At 42.1% G+C, this 26,043-nt stretch overlaps 1 protein-coding gene across 17 annotated transcripts in view; it reads left to right on the top strand.

The window, feature by feature from the left end:
• Positions 1-26,043, top strand: part of LOC109900699 (protein 4.1-like) — a 95,129-nt gene that overhangs the window by 27,981 nt on the left and 41,105 nt on the right. For 14 of the 17 annotated variants that reach the window (XR_004211900.1, XM_031837101.1, XM_020496451.2 and 11 more), the window contains exons 2-3: positions 8,290-8,864; positions 9,636-9,857. Coding sequence is in view for 16 of the 17 variants with exons in the window: in XM_031837101.1 (XP_031692961.1) it covers positions 8,304-8,864; positions 9,636-9,857 (783 nt within the window). In the remaining variant the exon portion in view is untranslated. Of the gene's footprint in view, positions 1-1,810; positions 1,984-8,289; positions 8,865-9,635; positions 9,858-26,043 lie in introns of those variants that run through there. The other 3 variants (XM_031837103.1, XM_020496446.2, XM_031837105.1) reach the window with 2 other exon arrangements.

The following is a 26,043-nucleotide window of genomic DNA, read 5'->3' as shown; positions in this document are numbered from 1 at the left end:
ATACCTTATTGTATTGATAATAGAATGAAAATGAACTAAACTTTTAAGAGATCAGATATAAAAAAGAAATACTTTGCTACAATGAAACACTTGGCTAGCTACCCACCTTGTTTCTTTGTTATGTGCACGTACTACACCGCCATCCTTTCGGGATATGTGTCTTTTCAAATTCCACAATGATTCTTTAGTTGTGGACAGTACATCACTGCACTCCCTCATGCTCTTGGTTATCATCTTGTAAATCACCTTGATGTGCATCATCAGTAAAAAAAAAAAAATCAATAAAATATTTACCAAACTCCATGACAATAGTTTTTAAAAAAAGGGCTATAGCAGCACACAAGTAGCCTACAAAAGCATGCTGGGCCGGGCATGCCCGAAGTTCATTAAATGAGCACTACTGGAGTGAAATTTGAGTGGGTGAGGAGGCTGACGCTCCAGCCTTTTGGTAACTCGCTCCAATCTCCAGTCAAATTTGGCTTTCTCCGCTCCAGCTCCGCTCAGATACTCTGGTCTGAACTCTAGAGCGACATTGATTCAAACAGGCTTTTATCCTGCCATTGAGATGCATGCACAACTGTGAACTTCCTGTTGCTATAGCAACTCTCCTAAATCCCAGATAAAGTTTGGTTTAGATGTGGTACAAAATATATGCTTCAGTTCTGGAACTTGTGGCTATTTGCTCTTCCCCGTATCCATTTAACAGCCAAACTCATTGTTTGACCTCTAAAAAAGAAATCTGTACCTGGTGTGCTTCGATACCGTTGCCGAAGGCTTCAGAGGACAGATAAAATGTACATTTAGTGCCATGAGACCCGGGGGAAATGAGCCTCTGTCTGTGGTATTTTCATCCTTTGGGGTGTCTGGACATTCTTCTTAGTTTAATCCTGCGGTGACCTTCCCAATGATGGGGCTGTGGCTTCGGCACGACACACAGCTTTGATCTCTCTTGGGGCATGGACCCCTTCACAGGGCACACTTTGAGGATACCGACTCTTCAGAGTGCCCCTCCAAAAGTGCTCCATTCTCTGGTGTATTACTGTACCATGTTGGACACATGGCTATTAACTCCCACTATCGTGTCTACTGTAGATCCAGCTGTTTCACTGTACATTGAAATGACTCTGACTTCCATCTGTCACCCAATGTTTTCAAGTTTTATTAGTCGTATGTGCAGGATACTCATGGTATACATCGTCCAACTAAATACAGGTTCCTTCTCGACAATGCAACAACAAGAAATAATACAAGATAAGAACATAAAGTAAATGGCAGTAGAATAGAAAACATTTGCATAAGTATACATTTAATAGAAGTATGTGTGATGATGGCACTAATACTGGGATAAAGCTTTGGCCAAAAAGTAATTTAGGGCAGCGCCTGCTTACACCATTAGAATAATAGAGTTAAAACTTTGTTGATTCTTGTACTGCCTCTGTTTTGCTGAGAATAGGCCTACCTCTTGTCTACGCTCTGGAATGATGTGTAAAAATGGATTGTTTGTTTGAGGACTGGCTCTTTAAACTCCAGTCATTTAGGTTAGATGGGCATCAAACCACAGTGGGTCTGCATGTTAAAGCTTGTGGTTAGTGATCTTCTGCCACACAGAGCTGGTTTGAGACTGTTATTAAACTAGCTTTGGATTGGAGTGTCCCCTGAGGAGACTAGAGAGGACACTACTGACGAGGAGAGAGATCCCTGAATGCTAGTGTCCACCAACAACCCCTCTCTTGGCACATACACTGCGGGGGTGGGGTCTGCCTCCTTCGTTCACTCTCTCCCTCCTCCCTCCCCATTATTTCTCTCTGTCACGTTTGGCTCACTCTCTCTCAGCCTCATTCTTCTCTCTGGCTCTCTGTCCCCCTGAGTTTGGTGCTGAGTGTGGTAATGACCACAGCGTGTAGAGCAGGAAGCTGATCAGCTGGAATAGAGCACAGGAAGGTGAAAGGAAAGTCTGAGTCGGACATCAGGGGAGAGATCACGGTAAGGTGCTACGTGGTGCTCACACCCACACCCAGCCCTGCACCACAGCTGTGCACTGGCTTACTGTACTGAGGATACTGCTCTGAGGCTGACGCGGCTGGCTAATAGTCAATGCAGTTCATCTTCCGTTCACTTTGATAGAATGTCTAAATCAGCTGATTTGAGTTTAGCGGGACACCGAGTGCTCAGGACGCAGCCATTCCAGGAACTTGTGATTCATAAGGTTGAGTAGATATGGGGATAAACCAAATGTTTTGCTTTGGAATTTGAAAATAATTTCCTGGGAATTTGACTTCAGCTAGGCAATTTACCCGCTTTTAATGAGTTTTGATTGGACTAATCAGTGAGGGGCGTTGTCTTGGTTGTTGTTGCAGTGACATCCGTGTTTTCCCAAGCACATCATTGTCAGGACGTGTGTGTGGTTAAGACTTGAGTATTCCTTATGCATTTGTGCTCTGTTGGTGATTATAAAATTCCCCATGTGGTATTGTCACAAAGCGAGGAGATACGAGGGCGTTTCTTTCAATCGCTTGATACGCAAACACAACACTGTGCTACAATAAAACGGCTATTCTGTGTCTAAAGATGAAACCGAATGGAAGCCATGGCAGTTTTCATAGTATTCTTCTGCCACTGTTGGGGGATGTGTCGTTTTTATTGGAGGCTGGGGTAGAGTCGTGGGATAAGGGGGAAATGAAAGCCTGCTTGTCGCAGATCCTTTCGAAGCTGCAGCATTCCCGGTACGGTATCCTTTTGAAGCTGCAGCATTCCCAGTACGGTATCCTTTTGAAGCTGCAGCATTCCCAGTACGGTATCCTTTTGAAGCTGCAGCATTCCCAGTACGGTATGCCTCGTAGGGCGCAGACACTAAGCAAAACAATCAGAGCAGACTGCTCTCTGCACTACCTGGACTATAATGATTTTCATCTTGATCAGTACAATAACGACAAACACACTGCAGTCAATTAGGAATGACCAGAGATTGTTTATCACAAGCCACGTTTCCATCCACAGTTTTTATGCAAGTAAAATCCTAGACTATTTAAATCGTGACAGCTGTGATGGAAACAGGATGTTTTCGGCACAGTTGTGTAAATGCCAACAATTTGTTTATCCGGCATGTGGGATCTTTTGTGTCGGTAAAATGTAGTATGTGAGAAATTGAGGTGGATACAGTTTATGAGCAAATATTGATTATAAGAACCATCATACCGAAGTAAACTTGGAATCACACAATGATATGGTCTGTGGTCCTCCCACTACGACTCGGGGAAACCAGTTTTATTAGGCTACAAATGAAACAAGTGCTGAACTTCACTGAGTGGTGAAAGTGCACGGTGAGTAAGCTTGATGCTCCTTTCCAATAAATATTGATGGTCTTATTCTGGTGACATGATGATCGACGCTTGACTACCCTTGACAAATACAAATATGCTCACTCTTATCCATAATCTCATGTAGACAAGACTACCCACACTGTATCTGCGAGTTGTTGGCTAGAGCGCAGGTGCCAAGATCAGAGTAGGCACATTTGCTATTTAACGCGGTAGAGTTAAATTCGATGGAAACACATTGCACTTTTATTCGGTACATGAAAACTTTTTAAAAAGGCATTTCATGTGCACTTTGTCATTGCACATAGATTTTTATCTACAAGTCCATTTGATGGAGAAACACCATTTGTGAGAAATATCTTTATGCAGATTTTTTTTTTAAATATTCTCAGTTGGATGGAAACCTAGCCAGACTGTCACACAGTGAGTGTTTGTAACGAGATAAAATAATTTCCTTATCGTATACACGTTGTCAGTGTACACTTAATTGTCCAAACGTGTCTAATTAGTGTAATGAAGTGATAGGCTGTTGTGGTGACGGGTTTGATACGACTGGAGATAAGCCAAGTCCCTCATCACCTCCATGTAGCCTACACTTGAGTTGGATGTGTACAGCAAACACACGCACGCACGCTTAAAATACATCTGACTGTCACCCACAGTTCTCCAAAGGTAACTGACGATTATATAGACGACGTAAACCGAGACGTATGTTTTTACAAGCAAAAACACTTTGGCTAACCATAACCCACCTCCAGGACCAGAATGTGTTGAGGGTATCTGACCTCTGGTCTATTGTGTCTGTCTACTGGATTATGTCTGTGATGGTATGAGTTTATTAAAGAAAAGATCTGATGGCATGCGACTGGAGCATGTCAGTCACATCTCTCTATAAAGATGCCATTTAGTTTTTTGCTGACAAGGACCTTGATTTGGTTCTGACAGGCTGTGTTTCACAAACTCCCATGATGTGCAAGCGTTTGCAGATTAGTTGATTTAGCCTGCACTCTGCTGGGGTGGCCAGACCATAATGTCACTGAATGGCCGCGCTAGTCGCTCCCCTGTGGCAAGGTTGAGTTTTGAACCTGCAGGCTTTAGTTTTAAACATAATATTCTATTTCAGGTCATCTCTGTTGTGATTTCATATACCAGACTGAGCCTGCCCTACAATAAAGGTGCATTATTCACAGTGAATTGATGTTTAAATTCAAAATAATATTTTCTTGATTAGATTAGGCCTAGATGTAGCCTATTTCTTCAAATAGATTGATTAAAAGGTCACATTTGATGTGTAGCCTAGGCCTAGGCTGTATGTGTGTCCTATATGTAACCCACACATCAGCGAGGAAAGTGTCCATTACGATGCCATTCATTGGGTTAAGTTGCTCACGGTTGATGCATGTCATCTACAGTTTACTTTTTGGGCTCTGTCATTTGATTTGTTGCAGGTCTTTTACTTCAGTTTTAACTTGATTAAGACTAATCTGATCTGAAGAAGCCCGAAATGTGTCCTAGCCAGTTCTTTCTGTTACATTTAGCTACCAATGTGTCCCTTGCCCCTTTTAATTATTGTTAGAATAATACTAGAATGTCCTTTCCTTGGTTATATTTTCAACCGTTCCCCTGAGTCTTCTCAGTTGCTGCCTTCCTTAATTCCTGTGTCAACATGTCACATGACCTGCTGTAAAATTTGCAGAACCCAAAAATGACCATAAAATGGCTTTTCTCCCTCAACCCATGGCCAGTCATGTGCGAGGGACCATTTTCTATTTATAAATCCCCCTGTGTGTTGCCTAGTGTATGTGCTCCTCTCATTGATTATGACAAAAGTAACTGAAGTGAACCATGGAATGCCAGGTACATTAATGATCAATTCTGACTTGATTCTAGAGGTAGCTAGCTAAGGTGAATATTTTCAATACAATCACATTTGTAATCAGGAGAAAGGAAATAAACTGATTTAGTCAGGGTAGATAATTTAGGTGAATTTGTCTCTATGGAGACTGGCTGAGTCATTGATCAAACCTGCAGCACTTTGTCCATTTTAATTTCAGAGGGTTCAGTTGAAGTCGGAAGTTTACATACACCTTAGCCAAATACATTTAAACTCAGTTTTTCACAATTCCAGACATTTAATCCCAGTAAAAATTCCCTGTAATAGGTCAGTTAGGATCACCACTTTATTTTAAGAATGTGAAATGTCAGAATAATAGTGATTGATTTATTTCAGCTTTTATTTCTTTCAGCACATTCCCAGTGGGTCAGAAGTTTGCATACACTCAATTAGTATTTGGTAGCATTGACTTTAAATAGTTGGGTCTAATGTTTCGGGGAGCCTTCCACAAGCTTCCCATAATAAGTTGGGTGAATTTTGGCCCATTCCTCCTGACAGAGCTGGTGTAACGGTCAGGTTTGTAGGCCTCCTTGCTCGCATATGCTTTTTCATCTCTGCCCACAAATTTTCTATAGGATTGAGGTCAGGGCTTTGTGATGGCTACTCCAATACCTTGACTTTGTTGTCCTTAAGCCATAACTTTGGAAGTATGCTTGGGGTCATTGTCCATTTGGAAGACCCATTTGCAACCAAGCTTTAACTTCCTGACTGATGTCTTGAGATGTTGCTTCAATATGTCCATTTTCTGTCCTCATGCTATTTTGTGAAGTGCACTAGTCCCTCCTGCAGCAAAGCACCCCACAACATGATGCTGCCACCCCTGTGCTTCACGGTTGGGATGGTGTTCTTCAGCTTGCAAGCCTCCCCCGTTTTCCTCCAAACATAACGATGGCCATTATGGCCAAACAGGTCTATTTTTGTTTCATCAGACCAGAGGACATTTCTCAAAAGTACGATCTTTGTCCCCATGTGCAGTTGCAAACTGTAGTCTGGCTTTTTTGATGGTGGTTTTGGAGCAGTGGCTTTATCCTTGCTGAGCGGCCTTTCAGGTTATGTCGATTTAATACTCATTTTTACTGTGGTTATAGATACTTTTGTACCCGTTTCTTCCAGCATCTTCACAAGGTCCTTTGCTGCTGTTCTGGGATTTATTTGCACTTTTCGCACCAAAGTACGTTCATATCTAGGAGACAGAACGCGTCTCCTTCCTGAGCGGTATGAAGGCTGCGTGGTCCCATGGTGTTTATACTTGCGTGCTATTGTTTGTACAGATGAACGTGGTACCTTCAAGCCTACCACTGTAGGGTCGTCCGCAAACTTGATGATTGAGTTGGAGGCGTGCATGGCCACGCAGTCGTGGGTGAACAGGGAGTACAGGAGAGGGCTCAGAACCGCACCCTTGTGGGGCCCCAGTGTTGAGGATCAGCGGGGTGGAGATGTTACCTACCCTCACCACCTGGGGGTGGCCCGTCAGGAAGTCCAGTACCCAGTTTTAGAGGGCGGGTCGAGTCCCAGGGTCTCGAGCTTGATGGCGAGTTTGGAGGGTACTATGGTATTAAATGCTGAGCTGTAGTCGATGAACAGCAGTCTCACATAGGTATTCCTCTTGTCCAGATGGGTTAGGGCAGTGTGGTTGCGATTGCGTTGTCTGTGGATCTATTGGGGTGGGTAGCAAATTGGAGAGGGTCTAGAGTGTCAGGTAGGGTGGAGGTGATATTGTCCTTGACTAGTATCTCAATGCACTTCATGATGACGGAAGTGAGTGCTACGGGGCGGTAGTCGTTTAGCTCAGTTACCTTAGCTTTCTTGGGAACAGGAACAATGGTGGCCCTCTTGAATGTGGGAACAGCAGACTGGGATAAGGATTGATTGAATATGTCCGTAAACACACCAGCCAGCTGGTCTTTGCATGCTCTGAGGACGCGGCTAGGGATGCCTTCTGGGGCTGCAGCCTTGCGAGGGTTAACACGTTTAAATGTTTTACTCACTTTGACTGCAGTGAAGGAGAGTCTGCAGGTTTTAGAAGCGGGCCGTGTTAGTAGCACTGTATTGTCCTCAAAGCGAGCAAAGAAGTTGTTTAGTCTGTCTGGGACCAAGGCATCCTGGTCCACGACGAGGCTGGTTTTCTTTTAGTAATCGGTGATTGACTGTAGACCCTGCCACATCCCTCTCGTGTCTGAGCCGTTGAATTGCAACTCTACTTTGTCTCTATACTGACGCTTAGCTTGTTTGATTACCTTGCTGAGGGATTAGCTACACTGTTTGTTTTCGGTCATTTTTCCGGTCACCTTTTTTTTCCCGGTTAAAAGCAGTGGTTTGCACTTTCAGTTTTGTGCAAATGCTGCCATCAATCCACGGTTTCTGGTTTGGGAATGTTTTAATAGTTGCTGTGGGTACGACATCGCTGATGCACTTGATAATAAACTCGCTCACCGAATCATCAGTGTATTCGTCAATGTTGTTTGACGCAATGCGGAAAAGGGTGTGTATGTAAACTTCCGACTTCACCTGTACGTCCTTCTCTCTGGAACATGATGCTTCCAAAACAATCTGTCGGATTCACATTCTCCTAAAACCATTATCCAGATTCTCGGCTCTATCATTCCGTGATTTATTTTGAGCTATGCCCTTTTCTGTGAAATGGAGAGGGGTGTGGCAAACCTGAATCTCTTTAACTTTTGAGTCCTGTTGTCATGTTGAGTAAGTGCGCTGTGCAGAGCCGTGTCCTTGTCACTGATATTTGGGTTGAAGCCTGGTTCTGCCTGTGGCTACTGCTCCTCTCTGGTGGGGGATGCAGTTAACAGTTAGCTCCTTAGCAACCAGCCATCGATGGCCACTGCACATGTCATTTTAGTGAGCTCCAATATTTGTCAGCAAAAGGAATCACGGCTGACAAACGTACAGCTGATATTATTGCGTCATCTATGTTTTTTCACTTACATGATAAAATAACTAATAATTGATTTACACTGCAACATGACATCTGTTTGCTAATAGACTATCATATGTACTCACATCACTAGCTGTCTTATCTTCTCCTGGTTTAACTGTATTCCCTATCTCTCTCTCTATGTGCAGTGTGACTGGGGACCATGACGACAGAGGTGGGATCTGAAACAGAGGTGAAAAAAGAGCCGGAGAAGACGGTGGAGCAGCCTGCAGAACCTGAACGACCAGCCACCAACCAGACAGACGAGGTCAAGGTCGTTGAGGCTGCCGAGCAGTCCAACGAAAGCCCCGCTCTGGCCACAGACTCAGCAAAGCCAAAGGAGAACCAGGAGGAAGCTCAGCCTGCCGACAACGCCACAGGACCGGAGGGAGAGGAGCCCCCAGCCTCACCACCAGCTTCAGAGAAGAAAGGCATCTCCAGGTTCCTCCCTCCATGGCTTAAGAGGCAGAAGTCTCAGAGTGTGGTGGGACCCAAAGAGAGCCAGGTGACACCCAAGGAAGAGGGAGGTGTGGTTCTGGTGAAGGGTGAGGGTGAGGGTGAAAAGGCGGAGCAGGCCGAAGCAGAGCAGACATCATTGACCACAGCAGCTGAGCCACAGGTTGAAGAAGAGCAAGTGAACGGCGAGGCGGAGCCAGAACAGAAAGAGGAAGTGAATTCAGAGGAACACGCGGAGAATCATTCCACTGGCAGTGCAGAAACTCAGGTATGCTAGCCGATATTCGCCATATAAGTTCTCTACACACCCCATACTGTCTCTCCATTATCTTTGCATTGGTCTTTTCTGGCAGGTGAGAACCCAGATTACTACGTTTACTGTAGCTTTACTTATCGAGATGGTCTGCTTCTCTGCTGGCTTGCTGACAGTAGTGTGTCATTGTTGACCTTGCAGTCACCCAACTTGATTCAACCACAGCAAGCCAAGCAGGGACCTTGAGGAATGGGTGCCACTTATTTCAATCCATTAGAGCTCTCTGTCAAGGTTCATCCTTTGCAACCCTGAGGTTATGAGTTAAAAAAAAACGTCTGTTGATACAGTATTATTCATCAGTCACAGAAAGGTACTGCTCTATTAGTATAGAGATGTTGAATGTTCTCCTTATTGGTCTTTTATATATATTATTTAATAAGACGTTTGTATTATGTTGGGATCCCTGCAAGCTATTATGCTGCAGGAGAAACATCTCCTCGTTGTGCTTGTCGATATTCCAGCCTAGCCCTTGTCCATGTTTAAATTTTTATCCACCCGATGACATCATCTGCGGTGATCAGGCCAATGGAAAACATGAGTTCTGCTGGTTAAAAGCAGTGTGTACTGCCATCAAAGTTACACTCTTGGTTCTCAGAGCCGTGCCAAAAATCTATGGCACTAAGCAGAACTAGGCTACTCTTTGACAAATCACTGTTGACAAAATGGCCTGCATGGATTTAAAGGGTTGTTCTGTCTCTGATTCTCCTCTTGGTGATTTGTATCTAGCCTGCTAAGGAGGAGAAAGCATCAGAGAAATCCCTGGAGAAGAGTGCAGCGGAGGAGGAGGAAACAGAGGGAGGAGAGGAGAAGAAAGACCAGGAAGAGCGCTTGAAGCCCGAGGGAGGGCGTTATTTTATCAAGTCGCCTCTGAAACTGACCAAGAAGGTGAAGATGGTGATGTGTCATGTGATCATGCTGGATGGAAGCCAGTTCCCCTGTGAGGTGGAGGTGAGTGTCTTAAGTCTATCCCATTGTTCTAAGCAAAGTAACACACTCTATATCAAAGTCCAGATCCTGGACGAGACCCCAAATATAATAGTTTCTGATCACTTCAGATCATATGTGACCGACCGCCTTGATTCGGTCTTATGTTGCAAAAAAAGTATGATTATTATTATTATTATTATTATTTTTTTTACATTGGATGACAGACTCAGCGCTAGAAAATGGTATATCATACACTGCAGTTGAGGAACAATGGGAAAGTAATTTTGCTTTGAAAGTTGATAAACTTGCAACCCCTCTTAAGAAAATTTCCCTTTTAATGTTTTAGTACCTACTGGAGAGCTCTTGTTTGTCTACACCCATTCAGCATCGTTCACACCCTCTTAAGACTTAGTCCCACCCATCTCTATGGATTCACATGTGAGGCCATGTGGTGTAAACGCACTATATCAAATAAAATGTTTTTTTCTCACATGCACAGGATACAGAAGGTGTAAACGGGACAGTGATGGTGCTTGCATAGTTGCAATATCAAAAACAGAAAGTGTCCAGATGATGCTTACCTGACACACTTGGCTAAATTGATGGGTCTCATGTCAAGGAAATGCTATAACCCCCTCATCTAGCTAAGTGGATGGGTCTCTATTGCCTAGAGTAGACAGTACACATGTTCATGAAATACAATTTGATGGCCGTAATCACCCCCAGACACACCTGCTATTTTGATGGGTCCTGTAATAATCCATTGTCTTTTCTTTGGACTTGTAGCTAGCTAACTAAACAATGAACCAGAATAACCCCAACTCATACTACCAATACAAACATTGTCATAGCTGTAGTATGAATCTGCAGGTAGCGCAAGCTAACAAACTAGGTTCAATGTTAGCTAACTAACATTAGGCTATAACTAGCAATGCAAATGGATTTCTGATTCGAATTATATTTCTACACCGATCATACATGTAACGTTAGTTAGCGAGACAGCAAGCTAAAGTTTGCTAGCTAACGAACAGTATGCTTTAACTTGTAATAAAACAACATTCTGACTAAATTAGAACGTTATCTGGAAAATGTAGCTAGACTTACCTGTATACATGGATCAACACATCACGGCAGACTGTCACCATTTAACTCAGTTTTGTTTGTAGCTACATCTTGTTTGCCCAGCTTTGTGTCAAGTCACTCCGGTTCACACTGACTGTGGCGTGTGCAGAAAGTAGCCCATCACTTTTTCCTACTGATCTGTCGATGGCGCCTGCTAAATTCAGGGCATCAATGTTGAGAAAAGTACCAAAACTTTTGTCCTTCTCGATGGCTAATGCTATATCTTTCAAAAACAGCGTTGTCGAAGGACTGCCAATGCACACTGAACAGCACACGTAAAAGACAGAAGCTTGCTACGTGGCAGACCAATCTAAACTCATATCTCGGCATGTCCAGCCATTATCACAGCCAGTCATGGCTAGTGGGAAGGTTCCTGCTTTTTTTCCATGGCTAAACCAACTAGACTCGTAACTTACCAATTTTATTTGTATTTATGGATGTAATACAAGTTTAAGGCACATGAAGTTCAAATGTTCCAGAAGGCATTTCTGCCCCGAAAAACATTGATAAAAAAAATCTGCTTACGTTCAAATGCTGCTCCTGTGAAGTAATGACGTGCGACATACGCCTAGTTTCCTGAAATGAGTCACATATCATTGAACATTGGTGATAGAAGTCAGACCAGATGTTTCAAGTGTTTACTATAGTGTAGATTGTGAGGAGTTCCAAGGTTATTTTGAAGCTTGTGGTAATTGCCTTTTTTCTATCCTTCAGAGGAAAAAATAGCCTACCTTTTAATCCTGTGTTCTGACAGATTAATAGCCTAGTTCACATGTCAAACTCATTCCACTGAGGGCCTGCGGGTTTTCACTCCTCCCTTGTACTTGATTGATGAATTAAGGCCACTGATTATTAAGGAACACTTCTCATCTAGTTGTCTTCATGTTCCCAAACGTTTTCACTCATGCTCCCCTTCCAGCATTGGAGAACATCCTGCCCCCCCCCCCCCCCCCCCCACCCACCCACATCTATTTCTATGTGCACAAGCACTGTTCAAACTGTTCACACCCTTCTTGTTGGAGAGACAATTTAGCATGTTTTAAAGCTTATTTTCTGAAAAAACAATTCAAGGGGTACAGAACATTTAGCAGATTTAAAGTACATTTTCTTGCAATTTATATATACAGTGCCTTGCGAAAGTATTCGGCCCCCTTGAACTTTGCGACCTTTTGCCACATTTCAGGCTTCAAACATAGATATAAAACTGTATTTTTTTGTGAAGAATCAACAAGTGGGACACAATCATGAAGTGGAACAACATTTATTGGATATTTCAAACTTTTTTAACAAATCAAAAACTGAAAAATTGTGCGTGCAAAATTATTCAGCCCCTTTACTTTCAGTGCAGCAAACTCTCCAGAAGTTCAGTGAGGATCTCTGAATGATCCAATGTTGACCTAAATGACTAATGATGATAAATACAATCCACCTGTGTGTAATCAAGTCTCCGTATAAATGCACCTGCACTGTGATAGTCTCAGAGGTCCGATAAAAGCGCAGAGAGCATCATGAAGAACAAGGAACACACCAGTCAGGTCCGAGATACTGTTGTGAAGAAGTTTAAAGCCGGATTTGGATACAAAAAGATTTCCCAAGCTTTAAACATCCCAAGGAGCACTGTGCAAGCGATAATATTGAAATGGAAGGAGTTATCAGACCACTGCAAATCTACCAAGACCTGGCAGTCCCTTTAAACTTTCAGCTCATACAAGGAGAAGACTGATCAGAGATGCAGCCAAGAGGCCCATGATCACTCTGGATGAACTGCAGAGATCTACAGCTGAGGTGGGAGACTGTCCATAGGACAACAATCAGTCGTATATTGCACAAATCTGGCCTTTATGGACGAGTGGCAAGAAGAAAGCCATTTCTTAAAGATACCATAAAAAGTGTCGTTTAAAGTTTGCCACAAGCCACCTGGGAGAGACACCAAACATGTGGAAGAAGGTGCTCTGGTCAGATGAAACCAAAATTGAACTTTTTGGTAACAATGCAAAATGTTATGTTTGGCGTAAAAGCAACACAGCTCATCACCGTGAACACACCATCCCCACTGTCAAACATGGTGGTGGCAGCATCATGGTTTGGGCCTGCTTTTCTTCAGCAGGGACAGGGAAGATGGTTAAAATTGATGGGAAGATGGATGGAGCCAAATACAGGACCATTCTGAAAGAACCTGATGGAGTCTGCAAAAGACCTGAGACTGGGACGGAGATTTGTCTTCCAACAAGACAATGATCCAAAACCTAAAGCAAAATCTACAATGGAATGGTTCAAAAATAAACATATCCAGGTGTTAGAATGGCCAAGTCAAAGTCCAGACCTGAATCCAATCGAGAATCTGTGGAAAGAACTGAACTGCTGTTCACAAATGCTCTCCATCCAACCTCACTGAGCTCGAGCTGTTTTGCAAGGAGGAATGGGAAAAATTTTCAGTCTCTCGATGTGCAAAACTGATAGACACCCCAAGCGACTTACAGCTGTAATCGCAGCAAAAGGTGGCGCTACAAAGTATTAACTTAAGGGGGCTGAATAATTTTGCACACCCAATTTCAGTTTTTGATTTGTTAAAAAAGTTTGAAATATCCAATAAATGTCGTTCCACTTCATGATTGTGTCCCACTTGTTGTTGATTCTTCACAAAAAAATACAGTTTTATATCTTTATGTTTGAAGCCTGAAATGTGGCAAAAGGTCGCAAAGTTCAAGGGGGCCGAATACTTTCGCAAGGCACTGTATTTTGCCATGTCTCCTGAAATGAGTGACTCGGAACATTAAAACAATCTATGGGACATTTGACAAGTACTAAATAGCTCTAAGGTATACAATGACTAACATGATGAGGAAAACCGATGATGCACTACCCAATAACAACTTTCAAGAGTAAGTTGAAAGCCGGACTTAGTTTCTCGGGGCGCGCCCCACCATTTGGGAACCACAGAGGAACTGTGAAATAAAATATAAAACCACTGGTCTAGGTCTTAATTGAAAGGGAAAAACCTAAAACCAGCAGACACTAGGCCCTCCATGGAATGTGGTTGACACCCCTGGCTGAGTTGTATCTCTGCGCTAAGATTCAGAACCATTGTCATGTTTACTTAGTATTGTCCCAGGAGAAAACAGTGCAGTGCACCCATCCCCTGGATGTATTGGAGCTGTCCACAGCACTGACTGTAGCCTCTCCTTATTCGATGAGCCTCATTACGATAATGTTGTTTAGTGCAGGAAGAGGAGAGCGTAACGTATAATCCTGTTGAATAGATTGCCAGGTTTTCATGTCAGGCCCATTGTTATTTCCTCCCATGCTACCGGTGGACCCTGGGACTATTTATAGCTTCTCTGCTATGTGCTGCTGCTTCTGCAGATGATCTCAACAGGACATCAACCTGTAAACACAGGACAGGTGGTGACTGGATGATTCTCACCAAACGGGCATTTCCCAACAAATATATATATATATATATATATATATATATATATTTGTTGTTAAATGCCAGTGTGTGTGTGTATATATATATATATTTCTCTCACTCACTCACACACAGTGCCTTCGGAAAGGATTTAGAACCCTTGACTTTTTCCGCTTTGTTACTTTACAGCCTTATTCGAGAATTGATTAAATAAAAATCCTCAGCAATCTACACACAATACCCCATAATGACAAAGCAAAAACAGCTTTGTAGAAATGTTTGCAAATGTATTAAAAATAAACATACCTTATTTACTTAAGTATTCAGACCCTTTGCTATGAGGCTTGAAATTGAGCTCCGATGCATCCTGTTTCCATTGATCATCCTTGAGGTTTCTATAACTTGATTGGAATCCACCTGTGGTAAATTCAATTAATTGGACATGATTTGGAAAGGCACACAGTCTATTTAAGGTCCCACAGTTGACAGTACATGTCAGAGCAAAAACCAAGCCTTGAGGTCAAAGGTATTGTCCGTAGAGCTCCGAGACAGGATTGTGTCGAGGCACAGATCTGGGGAAAGGTACCAACAGACTTCTGGGGCGTTGAAGGTCCCCTAAAACACAGTGGCCTCCATCATTCTTAAATGGAAGAAGTTTGGAACCACCTAGACTCTCCTTAACGCTCGCCACCCGGCCAAACTGAGCAGTCTGGGGAGAAAGGCCTTCGTCAGGGAGGTGACCAAGAACCCGATGGAGCTCTGTCAGAGTGACCAGAGTTCCTCTGTGGAGATGGGAGAACTTTTCAGAAGGACAACCATCTCTGTAGCACTCCACCAATCAGGCCTTTATGGTAGTGGCCAGACAGAAGCCACTCCTCAGTAAAAGGCACATGACAGCCCGCTTGGAGTTTGCCAAAAGACTCTGAGACCATGAGAAACAAGATTCTCTGGTCTGATGAAACCAATATTCGACTCTTTAGCCTGAATGCCAAGTATCACATCTGAAGGAAACCTGGCACCATCCCTATGGTAAAGCATGGTGGTGGCAGCATCAGGCTGTGGGGGTGTTTTTAAGCAGCAGGGACTGGTAGACTAGTCAGGATCGAGGTAACGATGAATGGAGCGAAGTACAGAGATCCTTGATAACTTGCTCAGGGCCACAGACTGGGGTGAAGGTTCACCTTCCAACAGGACAACGACCTGTTGCACACAGCCAATTCAACGCAGGAGTGGCTTCGGGACAAGTCTCAATGTCCTTGAGTGACCCAGCCAGAGCCCAGATGTTCGATCAGGTTGAACATCTCTGGAGAGACTTAAAACTAGCTGTGCAGCAATGTTCCCCATCCAACCCGATAGAGCTTGAGGATCTGCAGAGAAGAATGTGAGAAACTCCCCAAATACAGGTGTGCCAAGCGTGTAGCGTCATACCCAATGTTACGAATCCCTTTTGGCCCGACAGTCTAGGGGGGATGGTAATGAGACCCGTAACATAACTCATGCAAATTATTATTGTGACAAAGTAGAAGTGTGAACGAAATAACCACGACAACAGATCTACCGTCAAACTCCAGGTTTATTTATAAACACACGGTAATGGGGGGGAACAGGAAAAGGGGCTGAGCTGGACCCAAGGAAAGAAACAATAAATATACAAAAACACCCCTAAGCTAGACTAGCCTACTTTAACAACAGCTAACTAACTAACCAACCAAAAATACAGTGGGTGGGTCCGCCCAGTTCTAACTAGTGTATTTAACAAAGTTCACCTACGGGTAGTGTATGCCCATGGGCGACTTGTCTTGGTTTCCCCCTTTTCCCACCAGCAACAAACAAACACCATAACCAAAAACAATACTCACAGGTGATGACAAAGTGTTATGGAGGTGCTCAAACAAAAGAGAGGTTAAGACACAAAGAGAGAGTAAAACAGAGATCTACATACATGGCATTTACAGAGAGATTGAGCTCTAGAGCAAACAAATGATGGGGTTTTTAAACCATGGGGAAGGAACTGTGATAGGGTAGGAAATAGGAGGAGGTGTGTCTTCTGATTGATGATTGATTGTTGACTTATTGGGGAGTGATGATTTTCACCTGTGAGGGGAGAAGGAGAGAAAAGAAACACACACAGGATAACTGTATCCGTAACACCCAAGAACACTCAATGCTGCCTAAGGTGCTTCATCAAAGTACTGATTTAAAGGGTCAAAATACTTATGTAAATGTGACATTTCTGTTTTTATTTTATATACATTACCAGTCAAAAGTTTGGAGACACTTACTCATTCAACGATTTTTCTTTATTTGTACAATTTTCTACATTGTGGAATAATAGTGAATACATCAAAACTATTAAATAACACTTATGGTATCATGCAGTAACCAAAAAAATTTTAAACAAATCTAAATATATTTTTGATTCTTCAAAGTAGCCACCCTTTGCCTTGATGACAGCTTTGCACACTCTTGGCACATATGCTGAGCACTTGTTGGCTGCTTTTCTTTCGCTCTGCAGTCCAACTCATCCCAAACCATCTCATTTGGGTTGAGGTCAGGTGATTGTGGAGGCCAGGTCTTCTGATGCAGGACTCATCACTCTCCTTCTTGGTTTATTGCAGCAGAATGCTGTGGTAGCAATGCTGGTTAAGTGTGCCTTGAATTCTAAATAAATCCTTGTAACGAGCAAAGCACCATCACACCACCTCTATGCTTTATGGTGGGAACCACACATGTGGAGATCATCCATTCACCTACTCTGCGTCTCAAAGACACGGCGGTTGGAACCAAAAATCTTGTTTGGAATTATCAGACCAAAGGACAGATTTCAACCAGTCTAATATCCATTTCTTGTGTTTCTTGGTCCAAGCAAGTCTCTTTTTATTATTGGTGTCTTTTTAGTAGTGGTTTCTTTACAGCAATTTGACCATGAAGGCCTAATTCACACAGTCTCCTCTGAACAGTTGATTTTGATGTGTGTTACTTGAACTCTATTATTTATTTGGGTTACAATCTGACGTGCAGTTAATTGCCGATTTCTGCAGATGGTATCTAATGGACTTATCCTCTGTAGCAGAGGCAACTCTGGGTCTTCCTTTCCTGTGGTGGTCAGAGCAATTTTCATCATAGCACTTGATAGTTTTTGGAACTGCACTTGAAGAAGTTCTTGGAGTTTTATGCATTGACTGACCTTGTCTTTAAAGTAATGATGAACTGTCATTTCTCTTTGCTTATTTGAGCTGTTCTTGCCATAATGTGTACTTTGTCTTTTACCAAATAGGGCTTCCTTCTGTATACCACTCCTACCATGTCACAATACAACTGATTGGCTCAAACGCATATTTTATTTGTATTATTTCACCTTTTATTTAACTAGGTAAGCTAGTTGAGAACAAGTTCTCATTTACAACTGTGACCTGGCCAAGATAAAGCAAAGCAGCGTGACACAAATAACAACAGTTACACATGGAATAAACAAGCGTACAGTCAATACAATAGAAAGTCTATATACAGTGTGTGCAGATGGGTTGAGGAGGTAGGTAATAAATAGGCCATAGTTGCAAATTACAATTTAGCGTGATAAATGAGCAGACGATGATGTGCAAGTAGAGATACTGGTGTGCAAAAGAGCAGAACAGTAAATAAAAACTATGGGGATGAGGTAGGTAGATTGGGCTGGCTATTTACAGATGGACTATGTACAGCTGCAGCGATCGATTAGCTGCTCCGATAGCTGATGTTTAATGTTAGCAAGGGAAATATAAGTCTCCAGCTTCAGCGAATATTATTATTATTATTATTATTATTATAATTTTTTTTTCAATTCATTCCAGTCACTGGCAGCAGAGAACTGAAAGGAAAGGCAGCCAAAGGTGTTGGATTTGGGGATGACTAATGAGATATACCTGCTGGAGCGCATGCTACGGGTGGGTGTTGTTATTGTGACCAGTGAGCTGAGAAGGCAGAGCTTTACCTAGCGTAGACTTCTAGATGACCTGGAGCCAATAAGTTTGGCGACGAATATGTAGCGAGGGCCAGCTGACTAGAGCATACAGGTCGCAGTGGTGGGTGGTATATGGGGCTTTGGTAACAAAGCAGATGGCAATGCGATAGACTGCATCCAGTTTGCTGAGTAGAGTGTTGGAAACTATTTTGTAGATGATGTCGCCGAAGTCGAGGATTGGTAGGGTAAGTTTGGCGGCGTGAGTGAAGGAGGCTTTGTTGCGAAATAGAAAGCCGATTCTAGATTTCATTTTTGATTGGAGATGTTTAACATGAGTCTGGAAGGAGAGTTTACAGTCTAACCAGACACCTAGGTAGTTGTCCACATATTCTAGGTCAGATACGTCCAGGGTAATGATGCTAGTCGGGCAGGTGGGTGCGGGCAGCGAACGGTTGAAAAGCATGCATTTGGTTTTACTAGCGTTTTTATGAGCAGTTGGAGGCCACGGAAGGAGTGTTGTATGGGATTGAAGCACGTTTGGAGGTTAGTTAGCCTAGAGAGGTTATGTGGGACTTTAGCGTCCCACCTGGCCAACATCCAGTGAGATTGCAGAGTGCCAAATTCAAATACAGAAATACTCATTATAAAAATTCAGGAAAGATACAACTATTTTACATAGGTTTAAAGATTAACTTCTTGTGAATCCAACCACTGTAAGATTTCAAATATGCTTTACGGCGAAAGCATACCTTACAATTATTTGAGAACATGGCCCAGAAGACAAATAATTACAAACAGTAACCAGCCAAGTAGAAGAGTTACACAAGTCCGAAATAGAGAAAATGAATCACTTACCTTTGATCTTCATATGGCTGCACTCAAGACATTCATTTATTCAATAAATGTTCCTTTTTGTTTGATAGTGTCTTTATATCTAAAAACCTCTTTGTTTGCATGTTTTCTTCAGTAATCCACAGGCTCAAATGCAGTCACAACAGGCAGACAAAAAAATCAAAATTGTATCTGTAAAGTTCATAGAAACATGTCAAACGATGTTTATATTCAATCCTCAGGTTGTTTTTAGCCTAAATAATCGATTAATATTTAAACCGGACAATAACGTAGTCAATATAAAAGGTAAAAAAAGAAAGGCACTCTCTCGGTCACGCGCATGAAAAAGCTCTGACACGGCAGGGTCCACTCATTCAGAATGCTCTTACTCCCTAATTTTTCAGAATACAAGCCTGAAACAATTTATAAAGACTGTTGACAAGACTGTCACCCCCTTTTAAAGAGGGGGATTACCGCGGCAGCTTTCCAATCTTTAGGGATCTCAGACTATACGAGAGGTTGAACAGACTGGTAATAGGTGTTGCAACAATGGCGGCGGATAATTTTAGAAAGAGAGGGTCCAGATTGTCTAGCCCAGCTGATTTGTCCAGGTTCAGGAAAGAAATTCCACAAATGACTGTTAACAAGGCATACCTGTTAATTGAAATGCATTCCAGGTGACTACCTCATGAAGCTGGTTGAGAGAGTTGCGAAATCACCCCTTATTTTGGCATAAGTACTATAACTACATGCATGTATTTTCAATGTCAAAAGTGGACTTAAGCATATAAAACCAAAAAAAATCTTAAGTCTTTACAGCCACTTAGTTTGTTAGGAAGTGGTTATGTATGGTTTTAAGGTATTTTAGATGTGAGTTCTGGTGGGTCGTTGCACTTCAGCAATCAAAGGGATGGTGGGGTGCTCAACAACTTTGACAAAAATCATGAAGTGATTACCAATAAAACAACCAAAGAACTAAATGAAGGTAGAAAGGAGTTGGAGCACTACGGGAAAAAAAGACGAGATTTGATTTATTTTGATGTCTTCCTTGACAGCAGGAAGATGCCAGCTTGACATTGAGACGTCATTCACCTACTCGCATCTTGTATAATGGATTATAGTGAGCAAAAATACATCGCAGCTTCTGTTGTTGACTTCTGCAATTCCTCCTTTCTACCTTGAATTGGACTTTTGGATGTTTTTTTTTGTTTTTTTTGGTAAGCACTAATGTATTTTAAGAGTATCTAACTAAATTGAATGGTATCCTATTGGCACATGGCATAACATGATATGCCTATAAAGTATCTAAATATTTGGGGACATTGACACAACTGTCTTGGGTTCTCAAACTACAGTATAGGTAAGTGATAAAACAGGTACACATCCTCTAAGTGGCAGTTTTTTTTTTACTTAAACACAAACTCCAGATGGTGGCTTTTAAGTAAATTAAATGGTTTATACACCCATATTTCTTAACAACCCCTACTTTATCAAATAACTGTTTTACAAAACATCTATACAGTAGGTGTGAGCAGTGGTCCTAGTAAATAAAGCTACCAGCACACCTATTGACTACATTAGAAAGAGCTTATTATCATTACATTAAGGTTCACATTACCAAAAACATCCTAAAAATTGCTGTAATGAGGTGTGTTTCGCTAATGTCCTTGTCGCAATCTGGAAGTAATAGGAGAACGCAATGACGAGACCACAACACTAAAGCCCTTTTCATGCCTTTTTATTTATCTAGGCAAGCCAGTTAAGAAGTACGCTGGGCCAATTGTGTGCCACCCTATGGCACTCCCAATCACGGACAGTTGTGATCCAGCCTGGATTCGAACAAGGTACTATAGTGACTAGAGGTTGACCGATTAATCGGAATGGCCGATTTTTAATTAGGGCCGATTTCAAGTTTTCATAGCAATCGGAAATCTGTGTTTATTTATGGGCGCCAATTTGCCAATTAAAAAAAATATATATATATTCTTATTTTATTTTTATTAGTTTCCATTAAGGTAATGGTTCTGTTTTTTATTTGTATTTTTTTATTTTTTTCATTTTGAGCTTTTTAGTAATTTCGCGAAGGTGAAGCGTTGTAAAGGGGGCGTTTGAGAATAAGATTCTCGTTTTGAAGGCATTTTAAGTGAAGAAATTAAATTGAACTTGTTCTCTAGATTCGTGGGTCATTTTAAAATATTTTTTTAAATAAACGATTAGTGTTTACAGCAACTTCAAAAAGTCTTAAATGTAACTAGAAACATGTCCAGACAATATTTTACATAATAAAGATTAGTTTTCTGTAAACTTCAACCAGTATAGTATTTTTATGATTTATTGGACAAACGGCAACATATTTTGTTTTATTCAAATAAGTTAGTTTTTTCTAAAGTAAAATTGTATAAAATTACCTGCAAATTTAATCTGGACACATTTCGGTAGTGAGAATTTGTAACTGTCTTGGTTTAAAACTGGTTTCATGAGAATCACCCGACCATCTAGGACACACAGCAGGGAGAGGAGTGCACAGAGACGAACATCAGGGAGATGAGATTTAACCGGGACCATGACAACGTTGCTAATACTGTATTTGGTAGGTCTAAATCTCAGCTGGGTTAAAGGATTTATTGTTGATTTAGGCCCATCTCTGGAATGCTATAAATTGTGGTTATTTCATTTTTGGTCTTGAGCCAGGTAATCATTAGCATGGTTGCTTAGTAAATTCTGGTGTGCCCTGTAAGAGGTAGGATAGAGAGGCTGAACACATCAAGGCAGTCAGTCTTGGCTCACTAAATGGCTCTCATCGTCTCTGCATGGTATAGCTGTTATTATTGGACAGGTTTGTGGCTGAATTCTATACCACTCTAGCCCGCATCTCAAATCAGTCAGTCTTTTTTCTCTCTCTGTTTGAGCTCATGTATTGTTTCTCCAGCTCCACATATCAGATGGTTTTACTCATTATTGTAATGTCAGTATACAGTACCAGTCAAAAGTTTGGACTACTCATTCAAGGGTTTTTCTTTATTTGTACTACTTTCTACATTTGTAGAACAATAGTGAAGACATCAAAACCTATGAAATAACACTCATGAAATCATGTAGTAAACAAAAAAGTGTTCAACAAATGAAATTATATTTGAGATTCTTCAAAGTAGCCACCCTTTCCCGTAATGACAGCTTGGCACACTCTTGGCATTCTCGCTTCATGAGGTTGTCACATAACAGATGTCTTAAGTTAATTTGTGGAATTTCTTATTGCGTTTGAGCCAGTAAGTTGTGTTGTGACAAGGTAGGGGTGGCATACAGAAGAGAGCCCTATTTGGTAAAAAAACAAGTCTATTACAACATGACAGCTCAAACAAGCAAAGACAAATGACAGTCCATCAATACTTTAAGACATGAAGGTCAGTTAATCTGGAAAATTCCAAGAACTTTGTAAGTTTCTTCAAGTGCAGGTGCAAACAGGAAAGGAAGACCCAGAGTTACCTCTGGTGCAGAGGATAAGTTCATTTAGAGTTGCCAGCCTCAGAAATTGCAGCCCAAAGAAATGCTTCAGAGTTTAAGTAACAGACACATCTCAACATCAACTGTTCAAAGGAGACTGCATGACTAAGGCCTTCATGGTCGAATTTCTGCAAAGAAACCACTACTAAAGGACACCAATAAGAAGAAGAGACTTGCGTCAGCCAAGAAATATGAGCAATGGACATTAGACCGGTGGAAATCTGTCCCAATTTTTGGTTTCAACCGCTATGTCTTGGTGAGACAGAGTAGGTGAACGGATGATCTCTGCATGTGTGGTTCCCACCGTGAAGCACGGAGGTGGTGTGATGGTGCTTTGCTGGTGACACGGTCTGATTTTATTTAGATTTCAAGGCACACTTAACCAGCATGGCCACCACAGCATTCTGCAGCGCTGGTTTGCACGTAGTCCCACTGTCATTTGTTTCTCAACAGGACAATGATCCAAAACACACATCCAGGCATTCCTCTTGAAGCTGGTTGAGTGAGTGCAAAGCTGTCGTCAAAGCAAAGGGTGGCTACTTTGAAGAATCTAAAATCAAAACTATATTTTGTTTTGGTTAACACATTTTTTGTGGTCCATACAGTTGAAGTCGGAAGTTTACTTAGCCAAATACATTTAAACTCAGTTTTTCACAGTTCCAGACATTTAATCCTAGTAAAAATTCCCTGTCTTAGGTCAGTAAGGTTCACCACTTTATTTTAAGAATGTGAAACGTCAGAATAATAGAGTGATTGATTTATTTCAGCTTTTATTTCTTTCATCACATTCGCAGTGGGTCAGAAGTTTACATACACTCAATTAGTATTTGATAGCATCGACATTAAATTGTTTAACTTGGGTCAAACATTTTGGGTAGACTTCCACAAGCTTCCCACAATAAGTTGGGTGAATTTTGGCCCATTCCTCCTGACAGAGCTGGTGTAACGGTCAGGTTTGTAGGCCTCCTTGCTCGCATATGCTTTTTCAGTTCTGCCCACAAGTTTTCTATAGGATTGAGGTCAGAGCTTTGATGGTCACTCCAATACCTTGACTTTGTTGTCCTTAAGCCATTTTTCCACAACTTTGGAAGTATGCTTGTCCATTTGGAAGACCCATTTGCGACCAAACTTTAACTTCCTGACTGATGTCTTGATGTTGCTTCAATATATCCACTTAATTTTCTGTTCTCATGATGCTCTCTATTTTGTGAAGTGCACCAATCCCTCCTGCAGCAAAGCACCCCCACAACGTGGTGCTGCCACCCCCGTGCTTCACGGTTGGGACGGTGTTCTTCGGCTTGCAAGCCTTCCCCTTTTTCCTCCAAGCATAACAATGGTCATTATGGCCAAACAGGTCTTGTTTCATCAGTCCAGAGGACATTTCTCCAAAAAGTACGATCTTTGTCCCCATGTGCAGTTGCAAACCGTAGTCTGGCTTTTTTATGGCGGTTTTGTTGCAGTGGCTTTTTCCTTGCTGAGCGGCCTTTCAGATTATGTCGATATAGAACTCGTTTTACTGTGGATATAGCTACTTTTGTACCTGTTTCCTCCAGCATCTTCACACGGTCCTTTGCTGTTGTTCTGGGATTGATTTACACTTTTCGCACCAAAGTACATTAATCTCTAGGAGACAGAACGAGTCTCCTTCCTGAGCGGTATGAAGGCTGTGTGGTCACATGGTGTTTATAGTTGCGTACTATTGTTTGTACAGATGAACGTGGTACCTTCAGGCGTTTGGAAATTGCGCCCAAGGATGAACCAGACTTGTGGAGGTCCACATTTTTTATTTTTTTTCCCTGAGGTCTTGGCTGATTTTCTTTTGATTTTCCCATGATGTCAAGCCAAGTGACACTGAGTTTGAAGGTAGGCCTTGAAATACATCCACAGGTACACCTCCAATTGACTCAAATGATGTCAATTAACCTATCAGAAGCTTCTAAAGCCATGACATCCTTTTCTGGAATTGTCCAAGCTGTTTAAAGGCACAGTCAACTTAGTGAATGTTAACTTCTGACCCACTGGAATTGTGATACAGTGAATTAATGTCTGTAAAAAAAAATTGGGAAAAATTACTTGTCATGCACGAAGTAGATATCCTAACCAACTTGCCAAAATAAATTTTTGGTGTGGTTGGAAAAACAAGGTTTAATGACTAACCTATGTGAACCTCTGACTTGAACTGTATGTGTTATTACATAGTTCTGATGTCTTCACTATTATTCTACAATGAAGAAAATAGTAAAAAATAAAGAAAAACCCTTGAATGAGTAGGTGTCTCAACTTTTGACTGGTACTGTACAGGTGAATTGGCTTTCACTACATTGGACCTTAGCTCACGTTTTTAAGTCTGGCTCCATTTGGCTTCTTTCCATGGGTTTTAATGATGTGGGCTATCATCTGGTTTGGCTGTGTAATGACCAGTGTTGTGTGTCTAGGGCTGGGAGATCATTGGACTGTGTCTGGTGGAGGGCTGGATGCCCTCTCTCTCTTGTCCTTGGATGCACATGAAGCCTGAGCATGGGTGGGAGTAATGCGGTGCAATGCACAGGTTCCCAAACTTTTTCACTCAGGTCCCCGTTCCAACATTGGGGAACATCTTGCGAGTGTGCCCCACATCTTCTTGCGCATTGTACATGACCCAAACTATTCACTCCTTGTTGGTTGAGAGAACATTTTTCAGGTTTTTATCCTGCAACTCTTTGTTTTGTCGGAGGTGCAAAGAAAATGTTGCCGTTTTAAAGCAAATTTTCTTGCAATTCCATACATCTTGCAATTAGGGAACCACTTATGTTTTGCACTACTGGGGTAAGCGCTCGTACTGATGGAAGTGGGTAAAAGATCAGCCAATGAGCTGATTGAGAGGGCCGGCCCTTAATCCGACCTGGACGTTGGAGGGATTGGGGCGGGTGACACCCCTGCCCAAGCCCCAGGGCCTGGCTGGGGTAAAAGCAGGGTGGATGGCGGGGGCTCGTCTGGTTCACTGAAGCCCACCACGGGCAGGGCAGATTAGCGGGGGGTTCTGAGCCCCCCACAGATTAAACCTATAGCATATGCTGTCCCCCGCAGACACGTGGCAAACCAACCCTCCCTGACTGCAAAGTCATAACCAGTCATCATATCCTCCAGTCTGTCAGCCAGTTATCTCTACATATAAAAGACTAAAGGACTAGGAAGAGGGAGAAGTGACAGAGGGCAGTGATCCACTCCGTAGGATAGATGCTGCTTTATTCATAATTACAAGTCAAGTGTTAAAGCTAGTTGGTTGCGGAAGTCTACCTCACCAGGTTCTGATCTGTTATGTTATTGCTTTTGACTGTCTCATTGGTTATTCATGTGTAGGATAGTCATTTTAATATCCCAGAGGCTAGAGAGGGTTGAACTGTGTGATCGACAGTGTTAATGGT

The sequence above is a fragment of the Oncorhynchus kisutch genome, linkage group LG12, assembly GCF_002021735.2.
Source record: "Oncorhynchus kisutch isolate 150728-3 linkage group LG12, Okis_V2, whole genome shotgun sequence".
Taxonomy (NCBI): Eukaryota; Metazoa; Chordata; class Actinopteri; order Salmoniformes; family Salmonidae; genus Oncorhynchus; species Oncorhynchus kisutch.
The sequence above is the reverse complement of the archived record's forward strand: the minus strand, read 5'-3'. Positions and strand labels throughout refer to the sequence as shown.